Below are 26,275 nucleotides of genomic sequence, written 5' to 3' on the forward strand. Positions count from 1 at the left end.
AAAAATTAAAGGTCATTATAACAATAAACCTTTCATGGAAACACATGACATTGGAAAAATAGGAAGCTAAATTTATATACTGCCTGAAGGATCCCAAAGCCGTGTATTAAATGTGTTGATATTTATGTGAGTAACTGTGTGAGTGCAATAATTCACTTCATGCACCACTGAAATGCAGCCACCTCTGGAGTAGAACATGGTGGCTGTTTAAGAATGTCCAGCCACACTATGCACCCATTGAGGAAAGGAAGAGAAGAATACCATATCCTATTAAAAGGTGTGGTGGGTTTTGTTCCTCCTGGAAAACAAACCCATAGGGGTTCTCACTGAAGAAAGCACATAGGCATGTGCTTAACTTTACGCATGTGCTGAAGTCCCACTGTCCTCAAGAGGAAGTCAACAGGAGCTTAAGCACATATTTATCAAAGTGGATTTTTTTGATTCATTAGATTGTGCCAACTTGGAAAGCATTTTTATGCAGCTATTTCACAAAATATTCTACCTGGAAATGCCTCATAACCATCTGCAGTATGGAGCTATAAAATACACCTATTAATAAACAATAGTAACTTTGCAAGTGTATAAATATACCAGGGACTAAACTCAATCCTGGACACAGCTCTGTTGCAGTCAATAGTTACACCTGAGATGAGTTTCCCTGTAGGGTTTCATCTCTGGGGACAAATCCATCTTTTTATATAGGTCACAAGTCAAAATAGTTTGTGGGGGGTCTCCTCCTTAAATCCCTAAAGAAATGTGTCCACACTGGCAAGTCACAGCCCAATTCCCTGCTTAAGACAGGGCTCGAAAGTGGAAGAGTAGGGTAAGGTGCTACAGGATCCAGATGCATTTAGCAAGATGTCTATGTTAGGACACAAAGGCATTAGTCAGAGCAGCTTGGATTATTATGCTCTATGCTACAGTCATGCCTAGAGGCCCCAGGTGAGACCAGGGCTCCACTGGACAAGATGCTGCAAAAGCACTTAGAGTATGTCTACACTGTAATCAGGAGATGTAATTTGCTAGCAGCACAGGTTAGACACCACTCGAGGATGCACCCAGGATCCTAGGCAGGTCCTATTGCTGTTCAAGTTAGCTACGCTGAAGTTAGCTAGGGCATGCCTACATGTACTCCAATCACCCTTCCTGATGGCAGAATAGACAAAGTTTACAATCTCAATAGACAAGATGAACAAAATATGTATTATTATCCTTGTGCTACCGATGGGGAACTGAGGCACAGAGAGATAAAGTGACTTGCCCAAGGTTACACAGCAAGTCTATGGCGGAGCAGAAAGTTGAACCCAAATTTCCTAAGAGCCACTCCAGTGTTGCACCTACACCTGGAAGGGTGTTCTTGTGGTTACATTAGCAGAACAGACCAGGGCAATGGAGAAAATCTCTCCCGAAGCCCTGGGTGTATCAACTGTGAGTCAGACAAGTGAGTACAGGGTCCAAGTTACTCCAGAATCAGAAATCCTCAGGGCATCTGGAAGCTGCAGTGGACATGGATGAATATTGGTGCAACATGGAGGAGGTGAAACGGTGCTTTCCTTTGCACAATGACATGGAGCACAGGAGCTCTGGCCCAGATTTTGAACTCCTTCACCCGCTTGTGCACTAAAACGGGCCTTTATGAAACACTGGCAGGCAGAGCTACAGAATTAAGAGGCTTTGGCAGAGCTCAATGGGAGAAGCTTCAGACTATGTCCCAACGCAGCTATCGATCACTCAGCCGCTTTGGCAAACCCCAAGTTAACCCAAATATTTTACTGTTTTCCCTTGCTGGGGAGGTTGTGTTGGCCTCAGCCAGAGTTTCCCTATTTCCTTCAACCTTCATTTTCTCTTCCTCTGTCAAAGATGGCGGCCAAGAGGGGCCTCTTCAAACTGCTGCTTGTGTTCTCTCTAGCTTATGGGCTGTAGTAGCAGAGCACCTCAGAGCAGCACCACAATACCTGTGTGAGGCAAGGAAGTATTATGTGTTTGGCCCAGATCCTCAGCGAGTATTTAGGCTCTTCATTCCTATTGAAACTTTGCGTTGCATTGGATAGAAATGAGGAGCCGAGTCTAAGTGACTTGCATAAGGCCATATGGGAAGTCTGTGGCAGAACAGGGACTTGAAGCTGGGTCTCAGATCCTAAGCAATGGCCTGAGTGACTCAACCATCCTTCCTCTTACTCATGCTGTTGGCTAGGCGGGGTACAATAGTGACTTCAGGAGAACCCTCCTCCACAATGGGTGGAGCACTCCCACTCTCAAGGCCTGACTAGCTGCTCCACTCCAACTTGCCTCCTCATTGACCCCAGTGCAAAATGACTGGAACACGTTACCATCCTGATCTGGGAGCATTTCACACTTGCCAATGACTGCACAAGAGCAACCATGATTCAGGTCCTCCATCTGCTCAGTGGCAAAGGTCTGACCTGAAGCTCAAAGGCAGATCCATGGATCAAGTGAGTTATCATATCTCATGCTTTCAGAAACGGGAGAATAATGAACCCTTGGGTCCCCATGCCTCTGTCCCTGCCCCCGCATTGCACGATCATCTGTGTGCATTATAGGATTTTTTCTTTTGCTTTCCCCAGAAGTACCTTGTATTGGCCCCAGCTAGGGGCAGGATGTGGGACTTAGTAGTCAGTATCTGATGTAGCTGGGGAAATCCTAGACTTGCCAAACCCCATGTATCCAATGCTCCATATTGTTTTAAATTTGTTTCCAAATTACTATGATCCCCAACATTTTTTTTTTTTGCTAGCTCCCTCCACAATTTCCCAAAAGTTGTAGTTTCAAGGACCTCTGCAAAATCTGGGTTTACCTGGATGTCCCTCTATTGTACTACCATTGCCCCAGCATGGCAGAACCAGTAACTTTTGTTACTAAACTTGTCTTGTTTAGTCTTAAACCAGTGTGTGTGGAAATCCTAACTGGGGGCAGAATGCTGTGTATATTCCCCTCCACATCAAGGGAGGGGGCGCATTTCATGAGCTTATGCTGCACAGTTCCCTGTGCAGAGCAAGATGGTATAATTTTGGGTTTGCACTCCAGAGGAGGGTGGGCACTTGAGTAACTGGGCAGTTCCTTAGCTGAAGCCTTCCCATGCAGAGGCTAGTCAGAAAGCCTGTTTGCATGTTACAACAGCTGGGTGTGTCCCTACGTGTGTGCTGGTGAAAGTGTGAGACCAAGAGCGTGTCTGCAGCTTGTCACAGCAGTACAGTTGAAAGGAGCCCAGACTGGTGGGTCAGGTGGGCTCAGTGGTACCCCAGTTCCCAAGTGGCAGCCCTGGGGGAGGGGAAACCTGTCACATCCTTGTCGATCCTCATTTATCCTCTTCATTCCAGTTGGATGTGCATGGCCATCAGTGCTCTCAATATCATAGAATATCAGGGTTGGAAGGGACCTCAGGAGGTCATCTAGTCCAGCCCCCTGCTCAAAGCAGGACCAATCCCCAATTTTTGCCACAGATCCCTAAATGGCCCCCTCAAGGATTGAACTCACAACCTTGGGTTTAGCAGGCCAATGCTCAAACCACTGAGCTATCCCCCCCCCCTCAAGGAGAGGGGGTGGCTGACTTTACTTTTTACCAGGGGAAAAGTTTGCAGGTAATCTTCTTATTCACTGAAAAACGTTACCTGAGGCCTTTTGAAAGTCCTCAAAGGAAGAGGAGGTAAAATAGCCAACACTTACTCCTGGCAGCTGTTTTTGACAGCTGTGGAGAAGACTTCCTCCAAAGGATACCTCGGGCCCATCGAGCCACCTTCAAAGCCATCATCATGGGCAAGGCTGTGCCCATAAATTATTTAATTCCATCCTGGGCTTGTCATCTTTTATTGCTTCAGCATGGGGACACTGAGTGGATTTAATGGTGCAATTTAATGCAAACGACCAAGGTAATGAAGTGCAGCCTGGAGATGTACTACTGCTGGCTGAGTTCTTTTGTAGCTCTGACACGCTAAACAGAGCTGCCCCTGATTGACACGTGGATGGGAGACCTGCAAGGAGCTACAGGGAGTGGTGCTCTTCCCTCTTGTTCTGCCCTGAGCGGCTTTCTGGAGGCACCGAGGGGACAGCTTTAGAATGAGCTGTGAAGCGAAAGTCCTGTTACAAGATTCCCCTCGATGCCGTCTGGAGAGAATGTTGGGTTGAAAGGTGCTGTATAAATGGAACCTGTTCACCACTGAACCAGAGGGCGGCAAGTGCAAATGGGCTGAGACAGAAAAAGGGCAATGGTGGTAGAAGTCTTTCTGCGAGCCCTCGAGGAGTGTTCCAGCCCAAGGGAGTGCGAAATACCCCCCATTCCAATACACATACAGCCGGATTCTGTGCTGAGGTACCCAGGAAGGGTAGCCTTGTGGTTAAGGCATCAGATTGCAACCCTAAACCCCAGAGCCAAAGGTGACTTTACACCACTCCATGCTGGGCCAGTTGTTGACTGATTTGGCCCCTGGGGTAGGTTAGAGGGGCTGTCCTAATGTGCTCAGTTGTCCACTGCTCCTACAGGTCACTGCAGTAGCCAGGAATAATCAGGAGGAAAGGGAAGCTCTAAGGAGGCCCCTGTTCCTTGGGAACAAACCCAGCAAACACCCCACACTGGGGACAGCAGAGATTCAGCTACTGACTACACTGGCAAGACACCCCCTTGACTTCAGGGGAATTCCCTGGGGACAGCCCCTTTATGTCAGCAGGGAGCCATTGGACACCCATGAATGGAGCCTAGATACCCAGCGTTAAACCCATAGAGCAGGCCAGAGTCTTCCCTGGTGCAACCGTGAATAGTCGTACAAATCTGAATGCCGATTTGCTCCATATGGCCCTGCAGGGCAAACTCCTGTGCCAGCCTACCTCCTCAGGATCCCATTCCTTTCAATGGGCTGCAATACACTGGGGTGACAGGAACACCTGGAGGCCTTAGTGAAGATCAGGGCTGCATCATGCTGGGCATTGTACACACGCAGTGAGACAGTCCCTGTCCCAAAGAGCTGACAGTCAAAGCAGAGAAAAGGTGAGAGAAAGGAAGCAACATTTCCCCCTTCTCACAGATGGGGAGAGACTAAGTGATTCACCCAAGGTCATGCAGGAAGTGTGTGGATGAGCCAGGAATTGACCCTAACTCTGTACCAAACTCAGTATGTCACAGGGATGAAGTCAGCCCTGTGGATAGGAGACCCCCAGCTCCTGCTGTAATTCTGTTCTTTTCCCTGTGCTTCTCACCATCCACTGACAGTGAGAGTGGAGTTGCAGCTAGCCAGAGATGTTAAGAGTAACAAGAAGGGTTTCTTCAGGTATGTTGGCAACAAGAAGAAAGCCAAGGAATGTGTGGGCCCCTTACTGAATGAGGGAGGCAACCTAGTGACAGAGGATGTGGAAAAAGCTAATGTACTCAATGCTTTTTTTGCCTCTGTTTTCACTAACAAGGTCAGCTCCCAGACTGCTGCACTGGGCATCACAAAATGGGGGAGAGATGGCCAGCCCTCTGTGGAGAAAGAGGTGGTTAGGGACTATTTAGAAAAGCTGGACGTGCACAAGTCCATGGGGCCGGACGAGTTGCATCCGAGAGTGCTGAAGGAATTGGCGGCTGTGATTGCAGAGCCATTGGCCCTTATCTTTGATAACTCGTGGCAAACCGGGGAAGTCCCGGATGACTGGAAAAAGGCTAATGTAGTGCCAATCTTTAAAAAAGGGAAGAGGGAGGATCCTGGGAACTACAGGCCAGTCAGCCTCACTTCAGTCCCTGGAAAAATCATGGAGCAGGTCCTCAAAGAATCAATCCTGAAGCACTTGCATGAGAGGAAAGTGATCAGGAACAGCCAGCATGGATTCACCAAGGGAAGATCATGCCTGACTAATCTAATCGCCTTTTATGATGAGATTACTGGTTCTGTGGATGAAGGGAAAGCAGTGGATGTATTGTTTCTTGACTTTAGCAAAGCTTTTGACACTGTCTCCCACAGTATTCTTGTCAGCAAGTTAAGGAAGTATGGGCTGGATGAATGCACTACAAGGTGGGTAGAAAGCTGGCTAGATTGTCGGGCTCAACGGGTAGTGATCAATGGCTCCATATCTAGTTGGCAGCCGGTATCAAGTGGAGTACCCCAAGGGTCGGTCCTGGGGCCAGTTTTGTTCAATATCTTCATAAATGATCTGGAGGATGGTGTGGATTGCACTCTCTGCAAATTTGCAGATGATACTAAACTGGGAGGAGTGGTAGATACGCTGGAGGGGAGGGATAGGATACAGAAAGACCTAGACAAATTGGAGGATTGGGCCAAAAGAAATCTGAGGTTCAATAAGGAGAAGTGCAGGGTCCTGCACTTGGGACGGAAGAACCCAATGCACAGCTACAGACTAGGGACCGAATGGCTAGGCAGCAGTTCTGCGGAAAAGGACCTAGGGGTGACAGTGGACGAGAAGCTGGATATGAGTCAGCAGTGTGCCCTTGTTGCCAAGAAGGCCAATGGCATTTTGGGCTGTATAAGTAGGGGCATAGCGAGCAGATCGAGGGACGTGATCGTTCCCCTCTATTCGACATTGGTGAGGCCTCATCTGGAGTACTGTGTCCAGTTTTGGGCCCCACACTACAAGAAGGATGTGGATAAATTGGAGAGAGTCCAGCGAAGGGCAACAAAAATGATTAGGGGACTGGAACACATGAGTTATGAGGAGAGGCTGAGGGAGCTGGGATTGTTTAGCCTGCAGAAGAGAAGAATGAGGGGGGATTTGATAGCTGCTTTCAACTACCTGAAAGGGGGTTCCAAAGAGGATGGCTCTAGACTGTTCTCAATGGTAGCAGATGACAGAACGAGGAGTAATGGTCTCAAGTTGCAGTGGGGGAGGTTTAGATTGGATATTAGGAAACTTTTTCACTAAGAGGGTGGTGAAACACTGGAATGCGTTACCTAGGGAGGTGGTAGAATCTCCTTCCTTAGAGGTTTTTAAGGTCAGGCTTGACAAAGCCCTGGCTGGGATGATTTAACTGGGAATTGGTCCTGCTTTGAGCAGGGGGTTGGACTAGATGACCTTCTGGGGTCCCTTCCAACCCTGATATTCTATGATTCTATCTCAGCCCAGCTGTTCAGACATGTTGCAAGCAGGAATTGTATCCCTCTCTCCTTTATTTCATCTTTCAGTGGCTTCAGCCTTGGTGGGAAGGGGGTGGGTTGACAGCCCTGGCAGCAAAGCCCTTCAGTGGGCCACAGAACAGGCACCCCACAGGCAGCAGCCAGGCCACCTCCCCACCAACGTGTCTTGGCCCTGGCTGGGGGGACCATCTCCAGGGAAAAGAGAAGAGTTCATTCCCCAGGCTCGGCCAGCTCTTGGCCTCTCTGCTACATGTCAGCAAGTGGGAAGCTCCTCTTCCATTCCCACATGTGGCTGAAACAAACCAGGCACAGGTTGTAACCTAGACTGTAAGATCTCTGGGGCAGGGACTGCCTTGGCATGAGTGTTGGCATAGGCCTAGGGGGCCTGACTGGGCGTGGGTTACGGGGGCAGCACTAGCCCCCTGGTAGAGCGGAGATTGTGGCCAATTACCACCAATACAGCATCCTCAGTTGGCAGATGACCAGCAGGGGCCTTGCCGCAGGACTCACACCTCCAGAAGCTGGAACAGATCAGGCCTGGATTGGCAAAGAGGGTGAGAGGTTGGGATGAGACAAAGGAAAGGTCGGACTGCTCTCAGTGTGAAACGGGAAAGGAACAGCTGCCCAGAAGTCCAGTTTCCCATCAGCAAGTTCCGGGAGCTCATTCCATTTTTGGAAAACAAGGGCCTGTGAACCCTGAACGGATTGATTCCTTGCTGGTGCCATCAGGCTGTTCGTAGCAAGCTGCTACCCATCCAGATTCTCCTTAAATCCCCAAGGCCAAACAGGGCCTGGGGGTCTCCTCTTTCCCAATTTTAATTTTTTTTTTCAACCTTTGAAATGCTGGTTTCATGGGGTGGAATTCAGTCCTGACACAAACTGGTGCAACTCTATGAACTGCAAGAGCTTTACTCACACCAGGGCTGAATTTTGCCCTGATCCCAAACCTTAAAGCTGTGTCACAAGTCTTCCTTCCTTTAACCGAGCATTTGTGGCTGGGAAAGACTGAAATCAATAGCAGAAATCAGACCGTGCAAGCAGGAGCCAACCAACAACTGTATTCCCTGGAGCATTGAGGCTGATGGTTCTCAGCTGTCCACACCATGATTCCATGTTACAACAGGGATAGGTTCGGGGACCTATTTCTTCACCTCGGAAAGGGAAGGTGGTTGTGAGGCCCAGGTTGAGAGACCATAGTGGAGAACCTTTACATGGGCTCAGTATATGAAGAAAAACCATGGTGCAGTCCTCTTAAAGTCATTAAGTTCTCTCTGAACCTTTGAAAGTAGTGATACTATTGGGCAAATAACCGCTTAGGTAGTTACAACATTTAGACTGTAAGCTCTTCAGGACAGGGTGTGTTTTCTATGTCTGGAAAGCATGGGGTACATTTTGGCTGAATCAGTAAATTAAAAATACTGCTGCCTCCTTAAATTCCCCCAGCAGTGTCAACTGGATACAGACTCCTTTACTTCCTTTCTCCAACTGTTTTGTCACCTTGCTGTGTGCTCTTGGCTGCTGTGATCCACCCCAGAGGCAGCTGCATTTCATTAGTGTGCAAACTGCCTGTAAAGTGCTTTTGAGACTGTTAGATGAAAGGCTCTATGCAAGTCTGTCAGACAGTGGGAGGGCAGAGGGAGAGAGGAGGTAAAGGAAACAAGTCCTAGTGGCATTGGAGAATGGTAGCATCAGGGGACCACCCTCACAAAAATCACAGCCAGGAAACGGACACTAATCATCATAAGTATTATTATGGGAAGCAAGTGCCAAAGACTGGGACAGGACAGATTTTATAAGGCTATTGATTCCCTCCTTTCTTTAATTGTCCATTCAGCCTTTCATGATTTTAAGTAGATTTATTTTAAAGCACCTTTTAAAAACAGCATATTTACCTCAATCTCTAGCTTTAATGAGTCGTTAATAGAAATACCCTGCCTGCTGCATGGCTTTAGCTGCTATTAAATGGATTTGCAATACAGCACTCTGTGCTAGGATCAATGTTCTGACATATTCCATCCTCCAGGAAAATTCATGTATGTCAATAGTGCCTAATGAGATTAACAGAACTTGTTTCCCTTTTCCCTGCTCTCTTTCCTTGACCAGTCCTCACCCTGAGGAAGCTGGAAGAGAAGCCTTCTTAAAACTACTCCCTCAGAAGCCCCTCAGCAGGAATGCAGATGTCATAAATCAATGGCCATTAATCACTAGAGTTTCCTGGCAGCCTGAATAAAAGGCCCATCTTGTAGGGCTGCGGCTCACTCGCTTACCTTCGCTGCTAATGAAATGAGCAATCTATTCCAAGTCATTTGGTTAGTGGCACCACTGTAGATCACAGCCAGACACAAGAAGCATTAACTCTGGGCCATCCTTCCATCCCTCCTCTCTTTTTTTTTTTTTTTCCCTCCCCTCCCACCTCTTCTTTCATCAATAACAGACTCTGAGGACTTGTTTGGTTTCTTGAGCTATTCAGATGGTAGGAGTGCATTCCTCTGCCTGGGTAATTATCCCTATTTGCAAACTGCAAAGACTAGTGCTGAGGTTCTAGATAACTGAGACTCCCACACAGGTTTGCACTGTTTCCATCCAGAATAGAAACATCAGGCATGAAAGAGCAAAGGAGCGAGAGAAAGAAAGGGATTGAGTCTTAACACACCTGGAAGCATGGCGGAAACAACATGCAGAAGTTTGCACAACCACTGTTTCCTGCATTCTCCTGGCATGTCCCTATTAGAAGAGACAGGTGAATCAAATAGCTGAACATCCTCAACTCTTGGTCCTTTGGGCCCAATTAGGCTGGACAAGAACAACCATTTGTCAATAGCACAGAGGAAGCTTCCAGTGTTGTTATGGAGGACAGGTGGGGGAAGAAATGCACTTTTAAAATGAGACCATTTGCTGTGTACCTCTGTGCCTATGGGTGGAAGGGAACAAGGAGCAGACAATCCAGGCATACAAAATGGGGAAGGGGCAGGGGGGTCACTGAAGCACGCACTCCTTATCCCCCAGAGACCACCTCCCTGGAGAGAGAACACTGTTGTTAATAGTATCCCAGCTGAGCCTGGAGCCCCATTGTACTGGGCACTATACAAACCTATGAGAGACACGCCCTGTCCCAAAGAACCTGGAGTCTAAACAGGTGAGTCAGACAAAGGACAGGAGGCAAAACAGGCCCCGAGAGGGAAAATGAAGTAACTTCCCCAAGGCCACAGAGCAGGTGGGTGGCCAAGGCAGGGGTAGAACCCACAGTTCCTGACCCTCTGATGCATTTCCGGGCCAGCCGAATGACTGCAGCCTTGACCCTTCCCATGAAGGGCCTGTCTCTGACCTCCTCCCCACAGGGTTTCAGCTGCACCCACAATCCCTCTTGTTAGTACCCTCATTGTGTCTTCCCCATTCACCCTAATTTCTGTGGCTCCCCACTAGAGCAGCCTAGCCTCCGACTTTTGGCTGGAGCCTCGGGCTTTCCACTCTTTGCCCCTGCCCCGTCGCTGCCTTCTGCTGCTTCAGGATTTACTTGGCGAGAGGTTAGTCTTTTCCACAGCTTTCCCTCCCAGCTGCCCCTGGAGCCTGCCCTGTGCGTAAGTGTGTGCGCTACAGGCCAGCTGGGAAGGGACACAGACAAAGGAGATGGGGAAAGAAATCAGAGTGCGGGAGGGGGGAGCGCAGACAGAGAGGAGGCAGACTTGAGATTTCTCCAGGGAGGATGAGCCGTGAGAAATGGGGGGGGGGGGGGGGGGGAAGCACAACAGGGCCAGTGAGACAGGAGACTTCAGGTGAACTCGCCATTTTATTTTTAAGGACCAGGGCAAGCTGCCTCTGGAGTCAACACAGGAGGGGACAACCACTCCGACCCCCAAAAGTGTGGAAATTAAAATATATTTTGGTTTTCAAATAGGCTGTGAACATTCAAATGAATGCAAATGAGCACACATGCTTATGTAAATATATGCACATTTGTTCACAGGTCTTTAGAGGGCACAGTGGGGGGTGTAGGCAGGTTTGATCCCCACCTCTTCCCAGGTGCAGGCATGACTGAGGATAACTGAGGAAAGCTCCAGGCTCCTAGGGCTTTCTCCCTAGCTACCCTAGAAGCCGGCTGCAGTAGAAGGAGCTAGCCCAGACCTGCTGCTGTTCAGAGATTCTGACACTACCTCAAATCTGTTTGATGCCCAGGCCCGGAACAACTGCTCTGTGGGTCCTCATCTGCAGTACAGCCCGGCAAAGGCTACTGAGGATTTTTCACTGAACGTTTGAAAAGAATTTTTATTTTGTTTGGAATTTTCTGGATAATAAAACAGACACACCCCTCTCTCCCCCCCCCCCCCCCACACACACTGGATTTTGACCATAAACCAAAACATTGGCATTCTCTATTTTTTTTCCCTCCAGTTCTTCCCTTTTTCTTTCCCCTATCCCCTCTTCCTCTCCCACTCCCTCATCAAGCATGCTGCTGAGAAAAGGGGGGGGGGGAGGAAAAATTCTACTTATGTGTGTGTCTGGGGGGGATGACCTGAAAGCAACATTTTTTGGTATTTGGTTTTTCATTGAACAAAACAGAAAATAATGAAAGCAAATTCATGGAAAATGCAGTCCTTTTCCATTTTAAAAAAGAAAATCAACCAGGTCTAAATACAACAGCCCCCAGAGCCTTTTCTAAGGGTGACTCCCTTCCTGATGTTGTGCAGAATGCAACATTTGTAAGCCCAAATAGGGAGGGTTGTGTGCTTGAGAGGAAGAGGTAGGGTCATTGATGTCTCTATATTCTAGGTGGATCCTGATTCACGAGCTGTTGATTTTCTTTACAGTGGGATAACATGTGCACTCTGCATTTGGCAATGAGGAACATTCGGGTAATGCACCATCTAAGAAGCAAAGCAAAACAACTCCTGAAGGACGACCCATCACTCTCACAAATCTTGGGAGACAGGCCAGTCCTTGCCTACGGACAGCCCCCAACCTGAAGCAAATACTCATCAGCGACCACACAACAGAACCACGAACCCAGGAACCCATCCTTGCAACAAAGCCCATTGCCAACTGTGTCCACATATCTATTCAGGGGACATCATCATAGGGCCTAATCATAGAATATCAGGGTTGGAAGGGACCTCAGGAGGTCATCTAGTCCAACCCCCTGCTCAAAGCAGGACCAATCCCTAATTTTTGCCCCAGATCCCAAATGGCCCCCTCAAGGATTGAACTCACAACCCTGGGTTTAGCAGGCCAATGCTCAAACCACTGAGTTATCCCTCCCCCAACATCAGCCACGCTATCAGCTACACTATCAGAGGCTCATTCACCTGCACATCTACCAATGTGATATATGCCATCATGTGCCAGCAATGCCCCTCTGCCATGTACATTGGTCAAACTGGACAGTCTCTACGTAAAAGAATAAATGGACACAAATCAGATGTCAAGAATTATAACATTCATGAACCAATTGGAGAACACTTCAATCTCTTTGGTCACTCGAATACAGACCTAAAAGTCACAATACTACAACAAAGACTTCAAAAACAGACTCTAATGAGAGACTGCTGAATTGGAATTAATTTGCAAACTGGATACAATTAACTTAGGCTTGAATAGAGACTGGGAGTGGATGGTTCATTACACAAAGTAAAACTATTTCCCCATGTTTATTTCCCCCCTCCCACTGTTCCTCAGAGTTCTTGTTAACTGCTGGAAATGGCCCACCTTGATTAATACTACAAAAGGTTTTCTCCCCCCCCCTCGCCCTCCCCGCTCTCCTGCTGGTAATAACTCATCTTAAGTGATCACTCTCCTTACAGTGTGCATGATAACACCCATTTTTTCATGTTCTGTGTGTATATAAATCTCCTCACTGTATTTTCCACTGAATGCATCCAATGAAGTGAGCTGTAGCTCACAAAAGCTTATGCTCAAATAAATTGGTTAGTCTCTAAGGTGCCACAAGTACTCCTTTTCTTTTTGCGAATACGGACTAACGTGGCTGCTACTCTGAAATCTAGTAAATGTGTTGTCAGTTTAAATGAGACTGCCAGTGATTTAGACTTCTGTAATTCTCTGAGTAGGCATGACATTGAGAAAAGTACCCCAAATCCGTCAGCCTAACAGAAATGGAGGGGAAACGGAAAATAAAGAATTTAATCCATGAATTACTTTGCACCCTATCTTTCAGTTTTCTTCTAATACATAGTTGGGCTGAAAAGAGAAGTTTCTCTGTTGGGTCAGTGTGTGTATTTCTTCACTGATGCAGAAATGTTTCTTTATGATGTTCCAGCAAATGTCATGGGATTTTCTTATAATTTATATTCCAGCATTGCCTACTGGCCCAATCAAGACTGGCCCCTAATGTACTAGGTACTGTGTACCCAAAGGGTAAGAGACAGTCCCTGCTTTGAAGAGCTTAGTATCTAGCCAGACTAGAGAGACAACGGGTGGGAGAAATGAAGCATTATTAGTCTTGTATTGCAGATGGGAACCTGAGGCACAGAGAGACTTACTGCCTTATCTCTTTTACACTCGTGTTACTCCTGATTTGCTGGTGTAATTAAGAGGAGTAGCAGACCCTAAATGATGTACCTAAGGTCTTGCAGGAAACCTGTGGCAGAACAGCGAATTGGACCTATATCTCCTGAGTCCCACACCAGTATATTAGCAACAAGCCCAGCCTTCCTCTCGGTAGCTGGACCATTTCTGTGGACCTGTATTCAAATCCTCCCCCAGGTCCTAGATAAGATGAATGTTGTCATCTCAGCTTAGTCCACAACACCAAAAAACACTGCCCTGTTCGTCACAGTCTCTGCTCAGGAGCAGTTTGGCCCTTGACTCTCAGGGCAGTTCTGGGGCACATTGGTGGCTCAGGACTATAGCAGAGGGGGCCAGGTGAGAGGTGCACCAGCAGAGCTGTGTGGGAAAACATGCACATCACCTGCTGGCTCTGTGCTCGATCGTTACCGGCCTCCTCTTCCTTTCAAGAGCATTAAAACAAAGTTAAAATACAAACATTTCTGACTCAAAGAGCCAACCCATCCCCTCTCCTCGACTGGGAAATCCTGGTGACTCTGATTACTTCCCCTGTCCCCTTGTGAGCTCAGCATGCTGCTAGAATTAAAATGTACATTGCTTCCAGGAGAGCAAAGCAGAGCAGGAGCCCAAGGCTTGTTTTTTAGATGTCTGGGTTTGAGATCGTTTTTCCCTTGTATTGATTTTTTTTTGTAGTGCAATTAAAAAAACAAACAAACCCACTCCCACCCAAGATCCATTTACCAAGGATTCAGATGTCGCCTCCAGCTAATTATCGGGGCAGATGAATGGTAATCCTACCATTCACACCCACCCTGTCCTTGCTATGACCACTCTAGAGATTCAGTTTTGGCCACTGGTTTGTACACCGGCTTCTAAAATGTACAGATGAGCTAACCCAGCACAATCTGTATAAGTAAAAGCTTTTATAAGAACAAGTCTGATACCTTTTGGGGAAACGGGGATCTCTGTGTGTCTGTCTATCTTGCCTCACCAGTCATTTGTCTGGCAGCCCGGAAAAAGCAAGTATCAGGAGGGTTAAAGAGTACATTCATCCCTACAAACTGCTTCAGCTGAATGTCTGGTGAAATGCAATGGTGATTATCGATTGTAGCAAGGAAGCCGTGTCAAATATGCTAATCGATTAATTGGGCAGCAACCAGAAACGACAAAATGAGGCTCGCGTTCTTTTAAATTGCCTGGGAGGCAGGATTGTTCTAAATATATTTTCAAGCTTCAGATCAGCATGTCCCTTTTGTCGCTTTTCAGCAGTGCCTTAGCAATGCTGCACGGTACCTCACTGGAGAACCAGCAGCCGGAGCTCTTTATAACTTGGACAGAATATTACAGCCTTTTAAAAGATTGCCCGGCTTGCTGCCTTGTGTATCCAAGTGAACAGAATGTTAAAATAATTCAAAGGAGATCTGATTATTTCTTTTTAAATGCCTGCTTGGCAGAGGCAGAGTGTGAGAAGAAAAGAACATCTCTGAGTGAATTAAAACCCTGTGTACCAAACTGAGGCAAACAAGTACAAATGGATAAAATCCACCCTCTGGCCACCTGAGCCTCTTCCATCACAATCAAGTCTTCTAAGACAGAGCTGCACAAGGGGAACACACCTGCTAAAAGGATAGACTACTTGTGAGCTGTCACATCACTCTACTGTATTCTGTATTTATTTTGCTTTCCAACAACAGATCTGTCTCATCACAGCCTCTGCCCTGGCTCCTTATCCCTGAAATGAGATCACAGAATCCTTTCAAAGATGCTGATCTGAGTTACACTGGTGCAAATCTAGGGTGGGTCCACTGACTTTGGTGAGGTTACTCTGGATCTACGCCAGCATGAATGAGATCAGAATCAAACTCATCGAGCCAGATCCTCTGATGTGGTAAATCCATGCAGTTCCACTGAGGCTGGTGGAGTTACTCTAGATTTACATTGGTGTAGCTTAGATTGGAATCGTACCCATTGGAATTCTGCTGATTTACGCCAGCAGAGGATCTGGCCCAATTATCTATTTCCTTCAAACTGAAAAAAATGAAAGGGGTGAGCTGCAAAATAAGAACCTGACAATAAGTTAGGGTGACCAGACAGCAAGTGTGAAAAATCGGGAAGGGGGGTGAGGAGTAATAGGTACTTATATAACAAAAAGCGCCGAATATCAGAACTGTCCCTATAAAATCGGGACATCTGGTTACCCTACAATAAGTGAAGAGGAGAAATGTCTCCAGGTGTGATACATAGCTCACATTGTTTTTGAATTGAAAGTGTGTTGGACAAAATATTATGGCTTAGTGAAACATACACTCACTTGTCTGTTGCTATAATACCAAGGATTATACTTTAGCAAGAGTAAACACAGCCAGGTGAGTTCTAGAAAGCAGAGACAATGCAAACATCTTCACTTAGAGTATGATTTAAATTACAATGTGCTTTTGATAAGCCCCTGAGTGCCAGAATGATGGAGCTACAATTGTAATGAAGTCATTTAATTCTGATTTGGATGAAACACACTCAGACTACGGAGCAGGCTAGGCATAAAACCCCAGCGCTCGCACTGGGTTAAGAAGCCAGTCATTAAGTGAATTTGATTTGGAGTGCTCAGGTAATCTAGCTACTTATGTTAGAATCCTACTTTTTCTCTCATTTACACTAAAATATCTTAGCCCAGGTCATGGTACAAAAGTAAATTTCCAGGTGGAATGGTATGTAACTCATAATTTATGTCCTTTGTCTGGTTTCGTGGCAGTCTTATCTTGGAGCCAAGTTTCCACTCTTAGGATATCCTGTCTTTGTAAGACACTTTCAAAATGATTACTATTCTATGAATTGTCTATGGGGACAGCAGCCAATAGAAAGAGGAACTGCCCCATGTCAGACTTGGTCTCTCTCGCTTCCTTCATGGAAGAATGCAGGAAAGACGAGATTATTTTTGCAAGGTCAAATAAAGGATCAAATGCTAAAAAAAGGCAAAAGTGCCTGAACTACCTTGGCCTACTGAGATGAATGTATCAGTCGCTCTGTGAATTCGTTTAATAGATTCCATGAACCTATGTTTTTATTTATCTTATCTAAATGACTGACTGTTTGCCTATGCTTTTGTACAGTACCCATCATTGTGTAATCTGGGCATCTGGGAGGTGCCATATTGGATCAGACCACTGGCAGGCTATGATTCTGTCCGTGGTCAACATGTGATGCTTCAGAAGAAGGAAAGAAACCCATAAAAGCAGCAGGCCGGGGGGTAGGGGGAATGGCAGAATGAGTAGAGAGGAAATTCCTTCCTGACTCCTGTGGTGGTCACCTTGTACCCCGAAGAATGAGCTTTGATTACTCCTATCTTATGGTAGCATGCTTTGCATATACTGAAGTCTCCAGACCCAGACAGTCAACTTTTGCTGCAGGACAATTAAGATCGGAATGCAGTAGGGAAGGCATACTCCTTTTCAACTAAATGGGGAACCAGACTAATACCCCTCCGAAGACTGGAAAGCACACTTTAATCAGACCGCTTTAGAAGGAAAGCTATTGTCCCCTAATAATTTAAAGCAAGCTTCTGGACAAGACAATGTTCAGGGAATCTTATTAGAGTAATTTATGTTTTTGTGCCAGGAAAGAACCCCAGCTGGTACTAAACTCTGCTCACATTTTATATCAGCAATAACCCTAAGTCACAGGAAGAAAAATCGCACACATTTCTCTGGGCCTGAATTTTTGTGCACCTTAAACTTCCAAGGGCCAATTAGCCCTGGCATTAGCCCATTGGGCCAAATTCTGTTATCATTTATGCTGGTGTAACGCACTGACGTAGGTGGAGGTTTCCAGATTTAGCCTGGTGTAACTGAGAGCCGAATTTGGTCTATTGACTGTCGTGGTGTTGCACGTGCTTACGCCAAGGCTGAATCTGATCTCTATTGATTTCAGGGGGGAGGTTGCGCAAGGAGTAAAGGACTGGACTCTCTGCTTGGAAAATATCCTTAACTCACTTTGTCATTGCAGCTCAAATGGGTGTAGAAGATCCTCTCAAGTGCTCAGGAACCTACTATAACTGCATACAACAGTGAGTTATGGTCAGGGGGGCTGGTACCATTTTTATAGTGGGGGTGCTGAGAGCCACTGAACCAAACTGTAAACCATGGATATAATGAAAGCTACTGCAAGCCAGGGGGTGAAGTAGCACCGCTAATTCCAGCACCTATGGTTATGGATAAAGAAAAGGAGTACTTGTGGCACCTTAGAGACTAACCAATTTATTTGAGCATGAGCTTTCGTGAGCTACAGCTCACTTCATCAGATGTTTACCGTGGAAACTGCAGCAGACTTTATATACACACAGAAATCATGAAACAATACCTCCTCCCACCCCACTGTCCTGCTGGTAATAGCTTATCTAAAGTGATCAACAGGTGGGCCATTTCCAGCACAAATCCAGGTTTTCTCACCCTCCACCCCCCCACACAAATTCACTCTCCTGCTGGTGCTAGCCCATCCAAAGTGACAACTCTTTACATAATCAAGTCGGGCTATTTCCTGCATAGATCAAGGTTTTCTCACATCCCCCCCACCCCCATACACACACAAACTCACTCTCCTGCTGGTAATAGCTCATCTAAACTGACCATTCTCCAGGTTTAAATCCAAGTTAAACCAGAACATCTGGGGGGGGGGGTAGGAAAAAGCAAGAGGAAACAGGCTACCTTGCATAATGACTTAGCCACTCCCAGTCTCTATTTAAGCCTAAATTAATAGTATCCAATTTGCAAATGAATTCCAATTCAGCAGTTTCTCGCTGGAGTCTGGATTTGAAGTTTTTTTGTTTTAAGATAGCGACCTTCATGTCTGTGATTGCGTGACCAGAGAGATTGAAGTGTTCTCCGACTGGTTTATGAATGTTATAATTCTTGACATCTGATTTGTGTCCATTTATTCTTTTACGTAGAGACTGTCCAGTTTGACCAATGTACATGGCAGAGGGGCATTGCTGGCACATGATGGCATAGATCACATTGGTGGATGTGCAGGTGAACGAGCCTCTGATAGTGTGGCTGATGTTATTAGGCCCTGTGATGGTGTCCCCTGAATAGATATGTGGGCACAATTGGCAACGGGCTTTGTTGCAAGGATAAGTTCCTGGGTTAGTGGTTCTGTTGTGTGGTATGTGGTTGTTGGTGAGTATTTGCTTCAGGTTGCGGGGCTGTCTGTAGGCAAGGACTGGCCTGTCTCCCAAGACTTGTGAGAGTGTTGGGTCATCCTTTAGGATAGGTTGTAGATCCTTAATAATGCGTTGGAGGGGTTTTAGTTGGGGGCTGAAGGTGACGGCTAGTGGCGTTCTGTTATTTTCTTTGTTAGGCCTGTCCTGTAGTAGGTAACTTCTGGGAACTCTTCTGGCTCTATCAATCTGTTTCTTTACTTCTGCAGGTGGGTATTGTAGTTGTAAGAAAGCTTGACAGAGATCTTGTAGGTGTTTGTCTCTGTCTGAGGGGTTGGAGCAAATGCGGTTGTATCGCAGAGCTTGGCTGTAGACGATGGATCGTGTGGTGTGGTCAGGGTGAAAGCTGGAGGCATGCAGGTAGGAATAGCGGTCAGTAGGTTTACGGTATAGGGTGGTGTTTATGTGGCCATTGTTTATTAGCACTGTAGTGTCCAGGAAGTGGATCTCTTGTGTGGACTGGACCAGGCTGAGGTTGGTGGTGGGATGGAAATTGTTGAAATCATGGTGGAATTCCTCAAGGGCTTCTTTTCCATGGGTCCAGATGATGAAGATGTCATCAATATAGCGCAAGTAGAGTAGGGGCTTTAGGGGACGAGAGCTGAGGAAGCGTTGTTCTAAATCAGCCATAAAAATGTTGGCATACTGTGGGGCCATGCGGGTACCCATAGCAGTGCCGCTGATCTGAAGGTATACATTGTCCCCAAATGTGAAATAGTTATGGGTAAGGACAAAGTCACAAAGTTCAGCCACCAGGTTAGCCGTGACATTATCGGGGATAGTGTTCTTGACGGCTTGTAGTCCATCTTTGTGTGGAATGTTGGTGTAGAGGGCTTCTACATCCATAGTAGCCAGGATGGTGTTATCAGGAAGATCACCGATGGATTGAAGTTTCCTCAGGAAGTCAGTGGTGTCTCGAAGGTAGCTGGGAGTGCTGGTAGCGTAGGGCCTGAGGAGGGAGTCTACATAGCCAGACAATCCTGCTGTCAGGGTGCCAATGCCTGAGATGATGGGGCGCCCAGGATTTCCAGGTTTATGGATCTTGGGTAGTAGATAGAATATCCCAGGTCTATCTACAGAGTTACCAAAAGCAACTACAGCATTTGCTCAAGAAACTTCCTGAAAAAGCACAAGATCAAATCCGCACAGACACACCCCTGGAACCCCGACCTGGGATATTCTATCTACTACCCAAGATCCATAAACCTGGAAATCCTGGGCGCCCCATCATCTCAGGCATTGGCACCCTGACAGCAGGATTGTCTGGCTATGTAGACTCCCTCCTCAGGCCCTACGCTACCAGCACTCCCAGCTACCTTCGAGACACCACTGACTTCCTGAGGAAACTTCAATCCATCGGTGATCTTCCTGATAACACCATCCTGGCTACTATGGATGTAGAAGCCCTCTACACCAACATTCCACACAAAGATGGACTACAAGCCGTCAAGAACACTATCCCCGATAATGTCACGGCTAACCTGGTGGCTGAACTTTGTGACTTTGTCCTTACCCATAACTATTTCACATTTGGGGACAATGTATACCTTCAGATCAGCGGCACTGCTATGGGTACCCGCATGGCCCCACAGTATGCCAACATTTTTATGGCTGATTTAGAACAACGCTTCCTCAGCTCTCGTCCCCTAAAGCCCCTACTCTACTTGCGCTATATTGATGACATCTTCATCATCTGGACCCATGGAAAAGAAGCCCTTGAGGAATTCCACCATGATTTCAACAATTTCCATCCCACCACCAACCTCAGCCTGGTCCAGTCCACACAAGAGATCCACTTCCTGGACACTACAGTGCTAATAAACAATGGCCACATAAACACCACCCTATACCGTAAACCTACTGACCGCTATTCCTACCTGCATGCCTCCAGCTTTCACCCTGACCACACCACACGATCCATCGTCTACAGCCAAGCTCTGCGATACAACCGCATTTGCTCCAACCCCTCAGACAGAGACAAACACCTACAAGATCTCTGTCAAGCTTTCTTACAACTACAATACCCACCTGCAGAAGTAAAGAAACAGATTGATAGAGCCAGAAGAGTTCCCAGAAGTTACCTACTACAGGACAGGCCTAACAAAGAAAATAACAGAACGCCACTAGCCGTCACCTTCAGCCCCCAACTAAAACCCCTCCAACGCATTATTAAGGATCTACAACCTATCCTAAAGGATGACCCAACACTCTCACAAGTCTTGGGAGACAGGCCAGTCCTTGCCTACAGACAGCCCCGCAACCTGAAGCAAATACTCACCAACAACCACATACCACACAACAGAACCACTAACCCAGGAACTTATCCTTGCAACAAAGCCCGTTGCCAATTGTGCCCACATATCTATTCAGGGGACACCATCACAGGGCCTAATAACATCAGCCACACTATCAGAGGCTCGTTCACCTGCACATCCACCAATGTGATCTATGCCATCATGTGCCAGCAATGCCCCTCTGCCATGTACATTGGTCAAACTGGACAGTCTCTACGTAAAAGAATAAATGGACACAAATCAGATGTCAAGAATTATAACATTCATAAACCAGTCGGAGAACACTTCAATCTCTCTGGTCACGCAATCACAGACATGAAGGTCGCTATCTTAAAACAAAAAAACTTCAAATCCAGACTCCAGCGAGAAACTGCTGAATTGGAATTCATTTGCAAATTGGATACTATTAATTTAGGCTTAAATAGAGACTGGGAGTGGCTAAGTCATTATGCAAGGTAGCCTGTTTCCTCTTGCTTTTTCCTACCCCCCCCCCCCCCCAGATGTTCTGGTTTAACTTGGATTTAAACCTGGAGAATGGTCAGTTTAGATGAGCTATTACCAGCAGGAGAGTGAGTTTGTGTGTGTATGGGGGTGGGGGGGATGTGAGAAAACCTTGATCTATGCAGGAAATAGCCCGACTTGATTATGTAAAGAGTTGTCACTTTGGATGGGCTAGCACCAGCAGGAGAGTGAATTTGTGTGGGGGGGTGGAGGGTGAGAAAACCTGGATTTGTGCTGGAAATGGCCCACCTGTTGATCACTTTAGATAAGCTATTACCAGCAGGACAGTGGGGTGGGAGGAGGTATTGTTTCATGATTTCTGTGTGTATATAAAGTCTGCTGCAGTTTCCACGGTAAACATCTGATGAAGTGAGCTGTAGCTCACGAAAGCTCATGCTCAAATAAATTGGTTAGTCTCTAAGGTGCCACAAGTACTCCTTTTCTTTTTGCGAATACAGACTAACACGGCTGTTCCTCTGAAACCTATGGTTATGGATGGCGTTTATACCTTAACCCTGAGTTGCGTCTTTTGAAGTCAGATCCCTAACGTTATTTGAAATAGGTTTTTAACTTCACATTTCCTTGGGGTTTATTTCAAAGGCGTCACAGCAATACGATGCATTAATTTAACTCAGTTTTAAAATCTCCAGAGGAGCCATCCTGGCTAGCTATGTTAATCTTTATGTGATGCCTTTTAAAAGAAGGAGCAGGGTTTCTTCAGTGCCATCGAAGTGTACTATACGCATCATTCTTCATCAACAAACCACAAGAGCTTTGAAAGATGCCAGTTCCCCTGGATATGTGATGAAATGATTGTTTGAAAAAGTTTCAGCCCATGTGTAGATAATTTCTGAGCTTCCATTTTATACCCTGATCATTTCAAAATACCCATGAGGAGATCTTTTATGGAATAGCCCCTTGACAAATTTTATTATATAATATAATATATATTATATATGTTCGGACAAGAAGCTCCAAGTGCTTTACACAAACACTAATGAACGAAGCCTAAAAATATCCATGTGAAGACAGTAGATATGGTTATCTACATTTTACCAGTGGGTAAATGGAGACACGGAGCTGTTAAGTGAATTCCCCAAGGACACAAGGTTGAGTCAGTGGCAGAGCTATGAATAGAACTCAGGAGTCCTGGCACCCAGTCCCCATCTCTAATCACTGCACCATGCAACATACATTTTCTTTCAGTTTTGCGAGCACAGAATACCATATTAAATTGATAAGATTCCATTTTTATTCTCCTATAATTTTTCTTTAAATGTCAGAAACTTCAGGCTGGTCCTGAGATTATTTATACCTACATTTCAGCTTGGAACAAATTTTTTTCACCAGGGGGTAGAGATTTTAAAATGTTGGGAAGGGAAAAGTTGACAGTTTAAAAATGAAGGGTTTGATCTTGTATATTTTTATGCAAGCAATTCTTACTCAACAGGTCATCCCCATTGAACTCACCGGGACTACTCACAGGAGCAAGGGATTGTCGAAGCAAGTGCCGGTGAAAGGTACCAGACTGACTGGGCTGGAAACCACAGTGCTTCAGTTATCCACAGATGAACTAAAGCCCAGGCAACTAACTGCAAGGCAGCCTGACCTCCCCTCCCCAGCTCTGCCAACGTACCTCAGCCCTACGGGCCAGACTGTCTGGCTCATTGAACCCTTGGCCGTTCTGCTAAGATTGCCAGCTATTGTGCCATGGGACACCTCTGGATTGAGCCCACCAACCTATTTCACCAAAACATCTTGCTGTCAGAGGGCAACAACTTTCGGTGACTCTAACCTGAGTTAGGTTCACATCAGTGAGCTGCAGTTGTAAAACTCCTTCTGTGGATACCCGCCCCCTAGTCCCCTGGCTGGTGAACTCTGATGTATGGCACCCCTGTCCTTCTTATTTATTTGTATTACAGTAGCTCTCGGGGCCGGTTGGGGATTTGTTGTACAGAGTGCATGCAGGGAGCGTTCCTGAGCGGCTTGCAACCCAGGTGTGTGACTATTCTCTTTTTTCATCCTGATCTAGCGGTACGAAAGGGGACCTGGGTTCTATTCCGAGCACTGCCACTGAATCGCTGTGGGTTGGGGGGTGAGGGAAAGTCATTTTTCCACTCAGTGCCTCAGTTTCTTTACCCGTGGGAGATGGTAGGATGGTCTAGTGCATAAGATACGCGGCAGACCAGGGTTCAAATCCAGGTTTAATCACCGATTTCCTGAATGACTTTGAGCAGGGCACTTAGTCTCTTTGTGCCTCAGTTTCCCAACTGCAAAATGAGATGACAGCCCTGTCCCCACAGAACTGCAAAGGGGGCGGGGGATCCTTGAATGTTACTGAGGTGCTCAGACACTGTGGTAATGGGGTCTCTAACTGGATAGACAAACATTTGAACATAGAATAATGATACATGTCCACCTTTGAGAAGCACTTTCAGGTCGTGGCTGTGGGCAGCATAGTCCTGCCCTTTAGTGTTTGTTATGATCTCTACATTCCACTGACTGGCATGTCCCTGTGCATTGTTAACACCTGTTTTTTCACCCTTCTAGCATGCCACGGAACTGATCCTGATCTCTCCTTCAGAGGTGCGAATCAGGGGCCACGCCGCTGAATGTTTGGAGTTGCTCAGGATTTACACCCCGTGCCAGAGACAGCATCCTGCCCCCGGCCTTCAGGGGGTCTAAGGTTCACAATCCGGGGGGTCAACCCCCTGCCGCCTTTCCCACATTGCTCACTTACCTTGACAGCTTCGGCGTGGGTCACTCTGTCCAAGGACTTGTCGTTGGCCCTCAGGATCTGGTCCCCGACCTGGAGCCCTTCTTTCTCCGCCAGGGAGCCCGGCTCCACCAGGGAGACGTAGATGCCCACCCCGTGCTCGGCGCCCCCTCGGATGCTGAAGCCCAAGCCGTCGTTGGTCTTGTTCCTCTTCAGGCTCACCTCCCGCACCTCCCCCGGCAGCTCCTCGGCGGCGGGGGCGCCGAACCCCGCCGGGGCTCTCCTGGCAGGGGGCAGAGGAGCGGGCTGGGGCCAGACACCAGCCGCGGGTGGGCTGGGGGCCCCCAAGCCCGCCGCGCCGCAGCCGGGCAGGAAGCCGGGCTTCAGGTAGAGCCCCTCCGAGGTGTACTGGTCGAAGAGCAGCTGGTCGGAGCGGGGGATCACCAGGCGCAGCATGGGCAGCAGCTGCCGCTTGCCCGGGCTGTCGAGCAGGACGCGGAGGGTCTGCACCAGGTCGAAGACGTTGCGGCGGGCGTGGTAGACGTTCAGGCAGTGGATAAACTGCTCCCGCTCCGGCTCGCTCAGCAGCAGGGTCAGGGCATGGTGCAGCTTCCGCACGTTGGCCGAGAGCAGCCGGCTCCCAGCCCCCGACGGGGGCCCCGCCGCCGCCGCCGCCGGGCCCGGGGAGCTGGAGCAGGAGGAGTTCACCGACGTGCGGTGCAGCTCGGCGCTCATCTCCCCGCTGCCCTGGGCGGGGGGCCGGTGTGCGCCTCCCAGGCAGCGCATCCTCCAGCAGCCCCCTCCCCAAAGGGCCGGGCCAGGCCCCGGGACCTTGCCCTGGGCGGGGGCCTCGCTCCGTCAGCCCAGAGCCGCCGCCGGGGCGGGAGGCGCGGCTCGCAGGCTCGGCCAGTGGCTCAGCCCCGAGGGCGGAGCAGCCATCAGAGAAGGGGGAAGCCCCCTCCCCGGAACCCACACGGCTCCCCCGGCCCTGGGGCAGAGCCTGCTGCTCCTCCGGCAGGGAGAGCGCGGCGCGCCCAGCGGAGAGGCTGGGAAGTGGCTGGAAACCCGCCCCCGGGCTGCCTTTGCCCGGGGTCTCCTGCTGTGCCCAGCCTGTCCCTGGCCGGGGAGGCGCGATCTCTCCCCGCGTCCCGGGCGCTGCAGCCGGGATCCCGGCGGGCTTCGCCTTGGCAGAGGCGGGGAGCCCCGCGCCGGGCTGTCTGGAGCCCCCCACAGCCCTGCGGCAGGGAGCGACCGGGGAGCTCGCTCCCGAGCCCCAGTCCGCCCGCCGCGGGCCAAGAGCCGGTCCCCCGCCACTCGGCTCCCTGCCTGCAGGTCGCCGGCTCCCAAGTCGCTTTCTCCCGCGGCTGAGCGGCCGGGGTCCCCGCCCAGCCCCGGGGCCGGCGCCCTGCTCCCGCCGGGCCCCGCCGCCGCGGGCTCGGGCTCGGGAGAGCGACTTTGCCAAACTGTTGAGCCAGGTCCCGTCCGCTGCCCGGCGGCCAGGGCCAGCCCCCTGTCAGCGGCTCTTCAGGAAATGACGTCTCTACACACCGCTCTCCGGTTGCCAGGAGACAGGGTGATCCAGGCCAGGGTGACCCAGTCCGGTTCGGTGATGGTGCATGGGGGGGGGGGGCGGGGGGGGCTTTCACTGTTGCAGGCTCGTTGTGTGCTTGGATACAGGAGAACCCCGGTGCCCTTTCCTTCCTCCCTTCCTTCCTTCCTTCCTTCCTTCCTTCCTTCCTTCCCTGTCAACGTTATGAACGCAGAGACAACCTCTGCAATCACCCGTTGCCATTATAACCGCAGGGGACAGGCAATTTCACCCAGTAATGGAGCATGCCTGGAGATACTCTTATAGAGCAAGTCAGCGAAGTGTTTATTAAGCAAAGATGATGTAAGAGAAGCGCAACTGAGAGGAAATATAATGAATGGACTTGCAAATCTCACAGCAGGTGCTGTTCTGGAA

The 26,275-nt window shown here is 48.3% G+C and overlaps 1 protein-coding gene across 6 annotated transcripts in view; it reads right to left on the minus strand.

Moving 5' to 3' along the window:
* The window catches only part of WHRN (whirlin), a 113,403-nt gene extending 87,610 nt beyond the window's left edge, over positions 1 to 25,793 (minus strand). For 4 of the 6 annotated variants that reach the window (XM_073314072.1, XM_073314074.1, XM_073314073.1 and 1 more), the window contains exon 1: positions 24,337 to 25,792. In XM_073314072.1, coding sequence (XP_073170173.1) covers positions 24,337 to 25,098 — 762 coding nt within the window. In that variant the 5' untranslated portion in view covers positions 25,099 to 25,792. Of the gene's footprint in view, positions 1 to 24,336 lie in introns of all 6 variants that reach the window. The other 2 variants (XM_073314071.1, XM_073314070.1) reach the window with 2 other exon arrangements.
* Between the last annotated feature and the right edge of the window lie 482 nt (positions 25,794 to 26,275).

Source organism: Lepidochelys kempii, chromosome 16 (genome assembly GCF_965140265.1).
Source record: "Lepidochelys kempii isolate rLepKem1 chromosome 16, rLepKem1.hap2, whole genome shotgun sequence".
NCBI lineage: Eukaryota > Metazoa > Chordata > Testudines > Cheloniidae > Lepidochelys > Lepidochelys kempii.